Here is a 10,480-nt window from a genome sequence, read left to right as displayed (position 1 = left end):
ACCTATACAAAGGGCTAGAGCCCAAAAATACTTTATCTCTGAAGTACAACTATAGTAACTGATCATCAAACAAAAAATATGTAATCAACCCACTTCACTTATTTATACCCATTTGACGAACTTTCCGTAATATTATAGAATATACACAATACCACTCAAGGTGATTGACTGCTTACCCTTCAACAAATATACAGAAGGGAAAGAAAAATGCAGAGACAAGTTAAAACGTTCAAGAATTCCAGAAGACGTTAGAGTCATTGCTATACAATGAGGGATCTTGTATTTCCTGGTTAGCCACATGACAATCAACAAGACGCGCTTGAATAATTTTGCAGAGGGCCAGACCAGAAGGAAGCATCCACCATTCACTCTCATCCCTGCATTGGCCCAGCATACATACATAAGCATAAAGACATGCAGAAAAGTTGTCAAATAGTGACGTTAAGTAAATCTGTAGAATCAATTTTCATTATCAGCCACAATCATTGCTATGGCAGATGGTAAAAGCAACTTACAAACTAAAATTCCAGGATTGAAAGTTGGAAAGCTTGTTATGTGAATGAACTGTATAATGAATAAATCCACAGAAGAAGGCAATTACCTGCGTCAATTCAAGAGACCCATTTTAATGTCAAAGGTTAAAAGAAATACTTGGAGCTTATTTGACACCATTTGAAAAATATATATGATACACATATATAATGAAAACTATGTACTACATATTAGAAGTACGCAATTAAAGTACATCAATCAATAATGGTCACACTTGTAACTATTGGTTGACATTAAAACAAGTAGTACAGCTTTAGAACAACTTACGACATTGACAAGAGACGTCAGATTCCACAAAGCATACAGACGAGCAAGCACAGCTGATCTCCTAGGACCTTGACTAAACAAAGCACTGATTCCAGATGGAAATGGAAATAGTACACCAAGAGGGAGGACAAATAAAACTAAGAAGAAGTAAAGCAGCGACAGTGAGTACATCTGAAGCAAGGTAAGCAATACTAAGATAAAATCTCCCAGGAGAAGTATACAGATAACCAGACCGACTAGATCCTGCAATGATACGAAAAAGTCAGGAAAGCGTTCAAGGAGACTAACCAGGTTTTCTAATACGTAGTAAAGTTGACAAGGGAAAATGTTTTAATACCTGATGACCAACAGGTTTTGTATTATAAATAATAAAAGCAATAGGATAATATAAAGTTGTCTTCTCTTTAAGTGTTCTTAGGCTCTTAGCATGCAATATCCCCCCAGACATCCTTCTAGGCATCATCAGGTGTTCATTGCTTGTGATGTGATGCACCGGATTTCTGGGACCAATAAGAAAACTGCACGTACAAAGCATAGGAAGTTAATCTTAAAATCATGAAATTATCAACAAAACAAATAAAAAGTTAGCATTACCATGACTGCTTTTCAGTTATGCCTGAATCATCATAAACTTCCCGCGATGATGACATGCTTTCATTTTCAGTAGCATATACCACAAGTCCAAATTGGCAGTATCCAGAAGCTGTGGGCTGAAACCATGCAAGATCAACTCGTACACCATATGTTGCCAATCTAGGGTTTGCATATACATCAAGCCAGCTGATAACAGGGCCGAAAGTTATTTTTAGATGTCCGCGGCGAACTAAGCGTAGTTGAGCATTAAGACCAGCCACTAATCGATACCATATAGTTGGTGGAATGGACTAGAGAGCAGACAAATATAATAATCAGAGAACAAAATAAACATTGTGGAGCATTTTTCAACGTTTCACATAAAAGCTAAATTTTGAGTAGAGCAAACCTGACTCATGATGCTAGTAAGAATATTGTCACTATGAAGAGAGAAAGGACTCATGTAACTTCCATCTCCCCCAAAACTTATAGACATGGGAAATCTTTGATGAAGACGAGGAGGTAGATCAGGTCTTTTCTCATCCCCACCAAGAAAGAAGTCGAGATATGCCAGCATCAGATCAGATGTTGCAGCTACCTGTAAGATGATAGAGTAACTAGTGAATACAAAAGGATGATTCTAACAAATGACAATCCCTTAGGATGGCAAGGCGAGAGAATAAAACAAAATCAATAAAAGAATCAATCAAAAGCTTCCATGTTAAAACCAACCAACAATTAAAAAAAATGATACTTTAGAGAAACCAGGTCACTTGAGGTATCAAGAAAACTCTGTTCAGTTTATTACAGGTATTTTAAATTACATAAACATATTGTAAATTAAGTTCACTCTCGGGCAGTAATGAATGATTTGAGGCATAAATTTAGTAAGCCAAGAGCCAATTACGGTAAGAGAACAAATTCATAAAATTAAATCTGTAGACTGTAGTACCTTCAGTCCTTCATAAAGGGCTCGTGAACGGCAAGAACGCAAGCAAGCATGATCATACTCTGATCGAACAAATTCTCGAAGTTTTTGCAATTTATTTCTTCGACACCTTTGCAGCCATGACCAAGCAAGGGGATATGCAGTGATGCAAAGGATACTGTATATAGACCCTTCCCACCAGTGATAAGTAGCTAAACAATTAATCTCATCCACAAATCTATTGAAGGCATCTTCATATCTGCAATACAAAGGGATATACTTAGTAGTTAAAAGATTAATTTTAATGCATAACATGAACTAAAAAGCATCTTGCACGGTGTGCATAACTAAATATTGTTGACACTAAATGAGGATCCACTATATTTTATAGAAAGAGAGGTATACACGATATCTTTCACTTGCTCTGGAGGACAATGAGGTAGATGCCAAGGTTCACTGAATGTATTTGGGCCTTGGAAATACAACCTGTGCACATGACTCGGAGATTCCTCACTTCTATTTGTTTCAATAATCTGAAAGATTATAGGAATACTAAGTTAAAATCAACTGCAAAGTTTAGCAGTGTTCCAAAAGTGGTGAGTACCCATGAAATTCAGAAGGAAGAAGTTGGTTATGGACCTCATTCAGTGATTCCAGAAAAGGGAAAGAGTGGTTCAATCGAGTATTATTTTGAGTAGGCACAAGGGCTGGCAAATCGTCCCCAGCAAAATATTTCATTCGTGCAACACTGAGAACTAGAGCAAGCAGGATAAGGAGACCTAAGAGAAGAAGACCAAAAAGCCATGGCCCACCAAAAGTGTATACCAACTCTTCAAAAGCTGTATAACAGTTTGGCATGTGGTATCTATCAGATATGCACATGTATGGACAAGGAGTCTCTGCCACACCACCTTTTCAAAAGGAAATACGAAATTCAATCAATTAAAAGTTATGCAATAAATACTAAAATATGATTACACCCACACTGGCCAAAGGTTTGAGAGACTAAGAGACTATTCAGGAAACCTTTTAAGTAAATTCATGCACATAAAATAACTAAGCCTTTACTCTTCCTTTCAAGCATGATGAAAGTAAATTTAGTTAATAAAACTACCTCGAACAGAAATATATATCGCACGATGTGGAAGCACATGAGGTGGGCAATCGTGACAAAGGGCTCTATCAGACCCACTGACATTTTTATAAGTACCAACAGGGCATTCCTGCAACCAGCAGTTAAAATATAATATAAGCAACTAAGTCAAAGCAACTGAGGAGCTGATCTTCAAAGTTCTATCACAACTATAATTACAGGAATTAACATATTATATTGGTCGAATAACATGTAAGTAACAGCAAAAAATTCACAAAGAAATAAAATTCATGATGTTAAGCCACCTAATATTCTAAATTTCATTCCAACTACACAAATAATTACTAAAAATAGTGAAGGATGGTTGTTCATCTACCTCACAAAAGATACCATAAAGTCCTCTGGGACAAGCAGCTCCACTGATAGATCCATTTTTTCCAGGAAGACCCTGACCTCCACCAAATCCTCCTCTGAAATCGGAACTAAAAATTCAATCAAAACAGTCTAGGTTGAAGTTTATGCATACATGTCCAGACCCTCACATACACATATCTTAAAGTAGCTAAAAGCAGCCCAAAAACAAAAGAAAAGAGTTGAAAGGTATGGTCAGGATCTGCTGGACATTATAGGACAGTTATAAACAGTCAAGGTTCCTACAGAAAATTACTAGAATTGAAATAAAAAGAAAAATATTTTTTCCATTGCTCTGCTAGATGGCCAAAACTAACACCAAACATAGCTTTCAAAGTTACAAAATCACAATCATAAACCCTGAAAGTCAATTTAAGAAGCAATTGCAGTCAATAGCATAATTACATGATAACAAATTTCCACCCCCACCCCACCCCCAAAATAAATAAATAACACCATTAAAAAAGATCATTTGTTACTCTATCAATCTGCTACTTGCAAATCCTGATGAAAAAGGAGAGCAAATGAGTTAATAGCCCTATCTTATTTCCTTGTTTCCCCTACTATGTAACATATTCAACTGTACATCAATTTATCATTACACCCAACTTACTTGATGCATGTATATTTATCTACATAGAGTAACATTAGTTGGTCCCCTGTTGTTTGGCTTTTCCATGAAGCCACAAACCATGAGCCATACCAAATCATATCCAATACCCATATCCAATATGTCATTCCCAATATTAATTTAAATGGTTAAATCTCATGTAATTGCTTCTAACTAGAAGAATCAAGTAATTCATGAACTGGGACAATTAAACAATTCTTCAGACACAGATGCATAAAACAAGGGCAGTAGATTACAATAAGTATACTTTGCTATATACCAACCCAGTAATAATGCTTCCATTAACACTTGCTAAAGGGATATATTCATCTCCAACTGGAATATTAGACCAATGAAAGTGAATCCTTCCACCACCTCCACCCCCGCCACCGTTAGCACTACCTTGTCCTCCAGCAGATGAGATTATAGAAGAGTCACCAAGTACCAATGTCTGAACAAACAAAAGAACAGTTCCACCAGAGCCACCACCAGGACCAATGCTTGAAGTAATCCTACCATCTTGTCCTCTACTGTCTTCTCCAAAGGATTCTCCATCGGCTCTAAGTGAACCATTCAAAGTCAAACTTGACAATGAGTGCTCCAACGAACCCATCACTGTCAAAGTCAAGATAATAATGATATAAAACCACCTTTTCACATAAGAATGTTAAGTAACAACATTGTTCTGCCACAACCAAATTTGTATTCAGATCTTACCAATAATGCCACCACCTGCGGTTGCACCAGCTAGGCTACTATTTCCACTGCCGCTACCAAGTTCACATGGCAAATCAACATCCCCATACGGGGTACCACCATCAATGAAATTGCCATTGTAATATCCATCCCCACCATACCCTCCATGACCGCCTCCACCGCCAATACCATTTTCAAAATACCTTCCTCTACCCAACCCACCAGTACAGCCTGCAACAAGGAAAAATAACAATTTAATAGAGCGTCATTAAAGCACTGAAAACCATCAAGTGATGTATGAAATTCTGCAGGGAGGATAGTGTTTAGAGGCAATGACAATACCCAGCCCAGATACACTGATTACTCCAGAATATTGGACATCTACGTTTCTAACCCAGTGAAAGTGCACAACAGAACCAGTCACAGTGCCTTCCACAATAACCTCTTCAACCCGACATATCTGCAGCAGCAACCCAAGACAACTATTATCCTTGACACAAGAGAGATCTGACCAATATAGATATTTAGGTTTTGATTGGGCCAATGAAAAACCTGAATAGTGAAAGCCAATGAAGAATTCACATTACAATCTTCAGGTGGATGAAGCAATTCCACAGGGCAATTTTCAACTTCACAGTAGAGTTGAGGTGCCCTAACATTTTATACAAAAGAAGGCAAAGGAAATATTAAACCAAATAAGAAACTGAATGCCAAACCTTTCCCATTATGCATTGCATAAAACTTACATGCTATCACCAGCAACCTCCAAAGGACCTCTTAGAACAGACCCAGGCCCAATCTTCGCATTCCAAATATGATAGTTATTGAATTAGCACAGAAATAATAATACAATTAGACAGTTTAAAGGTAAAGAAATGAATTTTAAGAAATTAAAAATCCAAGTAACATAAGTACACAAGGAACAAGAAGACAATATGTAAGTTATCTATGTCAATTCTTGCATGTGAGCATGCCTCTATATAATTGGTCTCAGTCTACATATTCATCAAATTCAATCGTCTTCCATGACCTTCTTAACATAGTAAATAACTGACCAATAAAGGGAAGAGATTCAGTGACTTCTTCCAACAGCTTCAAACTATTAAATCTCAACATAAAATTCCTAATTAAATTAATAAAATCATCAGAACTTTCAATGTTAGAAAGAAAGGCCTCAAGGCTCAAACAGAATCTTTGTTTAGAATTTTAACTATTCATCTATTAATGTGCCCTAAAACTATTCAACACTAAATCAACTATCCATACCACTCTTTTGCAGCAACCAGATAGCCCCGGTTTGGTCTTTATCAATTATCTGTGATCCATTCGAGTATAAAATATCCTACCTTAATCCTTCAATCCACCAAGTTTGTAAACCCTTTCTGACATTATTAAACCCTAACCCATTGCTTAAAAATTCCTAATTCTTCAGCTGCCGAACTAAATTCATGATACCAAATACCACAACAGTTGGAACTTCTAATATTACCAAAGCTTTCCTATGAGAACTTCCATCAAAGTGAACCACATGACTGTCCAGTGTTACATAAAAGGTGTGCATAAATATTATGTCACATAGAGAAAGGTGAACATTCTTCAATAGTCATTTAAATGGTTCTAAAGGAACAGTAAAGCATAAGAACAGCAATATGAGAGTATGAGACTTCAACTTACATTGATACTATAAAATAATGACAAAATAAGATGTTGCGCTTCAATCAAATTTCCAGGTCCTGACAAGTTCAAAAAACCTTGTCCATGAACTCCCAAATTTGCATTAGATTGAATAACAGATGAATCCTGATCACCGCACATGGTTAAGTGTGTCATAGAGTAAGCAATACAAATTAAGGTTTTTGCTGTAAATGAGAAGAATGCAAAGGATAACAACCTTGAGAACTACTAAGTTGCTAGCTTCAAGTATGGACGTTGCAACAATTGAATCACCATTACCGTCTATAAGCATCTTGGAATACAACATCAGGTAAATCTTGACAGACATTCGAAGAGCTCCATATATCTAATTTAAAAAAAGAAAAAGAAAAAAAAAGGGGTAAAAGAATGTTGTGTTCCTAGCTCCTTTCCCTTGAATTAACAGATAACAAAAGATAAATACTGCAACACATTCATATATTTAACAGAAGAAGTTCAGGTACGACACATACAAGATGTTTAGCACCACCAATTCCCTTGTACGTATCAAAGAACATGAAAGAGAAGACATTATTATCAATCATTTAAAATAATCATCTCTTATCAATACTAAACCATGGAATAATGTAAAGGTGGACATCCGTTAGCACTAAAGCCTCCCTCAACGAGGCAATACGAGAACTTCTAGATTGTTTCAGTTTATACGATATGGTTTCTTATAAAATTTGGAAAAGAGCAAGAAATAAATCGTTAACCTAATATTCACACTTCCTAGTTTACACCCAGCTAGTCAAACGTGGAAGCAAGCAGTTTTATGAAAGCAACAGAATCCAAGTGAAAAAATATTATAATTCTAAGAACAAGAAGCCTTCTAGTTTGACTTGCCTTGATCACAGAGTCACTCATCAGAAGCTCTTCTGCCATCAACTCAAACTCTGATGAACCATAATGAGCAAGCCCAAAGCTTAAAACAGCACCAAAAGTCAAACGAATTAGTCCACTAACCTGTAAGTTAATGAAAATAGTATTTCAGCTATCCTTCAAATCTCAATTGTGATGATACGAAAGATGACATTAAAAATCACAGCATATAGCCCTCCACATCAAGTAACATAAACTTCCTTTAAAAATTCAATAGTAACTAAAAACAACAAATCTGCTTTGTCTATTTACTAGCAATTCCTGGTATGTAATTATTGGCCAACTTCTTCTGAACGTTTATAAAGAGTATTCTTTAGTCTTGTGCATATTACTCTTCTCACTTTTCTCTTCTTTTCAAAAGATTTCTTCTCTTTTTCCCAATAATTCGTACACTATTCCATTTCAATAAGTGGGAATAAGCTAAGCATTTCAATCACCTGAACACGGCTCCAGTATAAAGGAAACAATGCCTTGGCCTGATTCTGGATATAAACATTTGTCCAAAGAATTGCCTTAGGAAACTCTAACAGAAGTGTATCAGTTTGAGTAGACAAGTTATGATTGCAAATGGTAAGACTACGGGGAACAGCATCATAATATGTCCCTGCAGCACCAGCATTGTCAGAACATCCAAGGCTCATTCCACCTGCAAGCAACGGAACAAGCTTTATTTAACATGAATGTATTTATTTTTCTTAACTTAAATAATTTGCCAGCTATTAGAAGAAATTTTTTTCTCTAAAATTAAAATTAAAGTGAGATAGAGGCCAACAACATTGCATCTGTAAAACAATAATCACTATATCACACCATGAATGAAGAATTTTGTATTGTCATGTCTGCTGAAGACATTAATTGAAATCCTTCCACCTCCCCCACCAGCAAACCCAACACCTCCAGTAGCACTGATCGTGCCAGTTCCAGTCCTGCACTTGGGAGAGAACGTGATTAGTTACAAACTATTTTATTAGCCCAAGCAATCTGAAATTACACAGAGAAATAGAAAGCAGTAAAGTTTTGCATACAGTACCAATCACACAAGCAATCCAGGAAAACTCACAAGTATAACATCAGCAAAATCAAGAGAATCCGCCAATCTAATTTGCATGCATTTCAGCAAAAGCATGTAACAGTTACAACGGCATATTATGAGGTCATGTACCTAAGGCAAAATATACACTCACTAACTAAAATCAACCCAAATAGGATCAATACACAAGCATTGAAAAAAGAAAACATGATCATAAAACTCAATTTACAAATACAATATTAAGATTCAAAGTTAGACACATACATTCTATGAGCTTCAACATAAATACTACCACCAGAACCTCCTCCACCCTTGATCCCACCATCACCTCCATTTGCCAAAAGATCCCCAGAGACTTCTATGGAATCATTTAATACAAGCCTTATTATCCCACCTCCTTCTCCACCATATTTATCTTCTTTACTAGTGGTCCCTCCCTTACTCCCATAACTCCAGGGCTCATGCAGACTGGACCACGAGTACGCATCCCCACCCCAAACATCATCGGGAAGCTTGGTATTATCCGAGACACAAGTGGCACCTCTCCCACCGTGCCCTCCACCCGCACCCTGAGTCCCTGACGGCGTGCCACTGGTCTGAGCCGGTGGTGCACCGGCTAAACCGGTCACGTTTATCACTGACCCACCAAGCAAGCTTGCATTTTGAGACGCCACCACAACCGTGCCAGCAATAATCACGGCACCATCTTGCAAACTAAATTCCCTACTCATGTTAATCAAAATCACGCATCCCAAAACGGGGCAACTCAAATTCACACCAGGAAGTATGTGAAGACTTCCGTTCCCTTCTATGCACACGTCGCTGTGGAACACCAAGCTGGAATTGAGATTGCAGGTGGTGTTCAGAGACCCAGTTCCGTTGAGACCCTCTTGGCAGGAAAGAGATGGAGGGTGAGGCAGCGGCGGAGGCGGAGGAGGCGACGGAGGAGAGTAATCGCTGTAGAAAGAGTCGAAATCGGAATCGAGTATGGAGAAATCACGGTGAGAGTGGGAAGAAAAAGCAAAAGCGAAAGTAAAGTATAAGATGAAAAGAAGGGTGAAGGAAAGAGGTTTGTGAAGAGTGTGAGCCATTAAAAAGGAGGCAAACTCATTCACAGAGAGGGATTTAGGGTATAGGGTTTTGGGAAGGGAAAAAAGAAGGGATTTAGGGGAAATGAAACGGGGTTGTGTGAAATAGCAATTAGCAAGCAAGGGAAGATGGATTTGGTGAATTGGAATGAAGAATGAGAAAACTTAATGAAGAAGAAGACGAAGAAGAAGAAGAAAATTTTGTGAGTAAAAAAGTAATAAAGAATTGTGTAAGAAAGGAAGTTAGAGAGTGAGAGAGACAGAAACGGAAAGAAGAAGCGGAGAGGCTAAAGTCTAAACAGGTGGAGGTGGTCTTAATTCTTAAAGGTGGGACAGCACGCACACATGGCACGTGCGCGGTGCACTTCCCCTCCTTCCTTCTATTCTTATTCTTTTCTCTTTTCTCACTGTTGAGACTATTCAGTCATTCCTTTCTCTCTTACGTCATCAGTTTCTGCTCGGTCCAACCATCACGGGGTTCGTGGTCTTTATGTCTCTTCAACAAGTATTATATCCATATGATTACATATTTTTTTTTACAAATTATATACTTATTATATTAAGTATGATCGGTTATATATCTTTTGATAAAAATATGACCAGTCATATTTCGTGTAGTTTGTAAGAATTTATAAATAAAAAATTTATAAATATAATA

General features: G+C 37.2%; 1 protein-coding gene across 2 annotated transcripts; it reads right to left on the bottom strand.

Moving 5' to 3' along the window:
* LOC133313747 (uncharacterized) lies at window positions 1–10,065 on the bottom strand. Of its 2 annotated transcripts, none has more exons than XM_061515153.1 (22): window positions 8,999–10,065; window positions 8,515–8,630; window positions 8,142–8,350; window positions 7,669–7,788; window positions 7,022–7,150; window positions 6,805–6,930; window positions 5,877–5,929; window positions 5,683–5,782; window positions 5,473–5,590; window positions 5,152–5,361; window positions 4,719–5,049; window positions 3,790–3,883; window positions 3,435–3,543; window positions 2,960–3,231; window positions 2,726–2,853; window positions 2,345–2,579; window positions 1,802–1,990; window positions 1,414–1,703; window positions 1,157–1,337; window positions 820–1,062; window positions 516–601; window positions 1–377 (listed from the first exon to the last, which is right to left on the bottom strand). In XM_061515153.1, the coding sequence occupies exons 1-22, from the start codon at window positions 9,823–9,825 to the stop codon at window positions 230–232; spliced, it is 4,314 nt and encodes a 1,437-aa protein (XP_061371137.1). In that variant the 5' UTR covers window positions 9,826–10,065; the 3' UTR covers window positions 1–229. The 2 variants fall into 2 exon arrangements, with proteins under 2 accessions (XP_061371137.1, XP_061371138.1); XM_061515154.1 differs by having other exon boundaries at window positions 1,157–1,319; window positions 1,459–1,703.
* Window positions 10,066–10,480: the final 415 nt, after the last annotated feature.

This window comes from Gastrolobium bilobum, unplaced genomic scaffold (genome assembly GCF_033153095.1).
Source record: "Gastrolobium bilobum isolate Gb01-03AN ecotype WA unplaced genomic scaffold, APGP_CSIRO_Gbil_v1 utg15927, whole genome shotgun sequence".
NCBI classification, from domain to species: Eukaryota; Viridiplantae; Streptophyta; class Magnoliopsida; order Fabales; family Fabaceae; genus Gastrolobium; species Gastrolobium bilobum.
The sequence above is the reverse complement of the archived record's forward strand: the minus strand, read 5'-3'. Positions and strand labels throughout refer to the sequence as shown.

What these genes read in the sequence shown, in the direction of transcription:
- LOC133313747 (XM_061515153.1), bottom strand. Translation starts at nt 9,825, where the DNA reads ATGGCTCACACTCTTCACAAACCTCTTTCCTTCACCCTTCTTTTCATC. An exon ending in TATACTGGAGCCGTGTTCAG is followed by an intron (nt 7,789 to 8,141) that starts GTGATTGAAATG and finishes ATTAACTTACAG; the next exon opens with GTTAGTGGACTAATTCGTTT. An exon ending in CATTATTTTATAGTATCAAT is followed by an intron (nt 5,930 to 6,804) that starts GTAAGTTGAAGT and finishes TGGAATGCGAAG; the next exon opens with ATTGGGCCTGGGTCTGTTCT.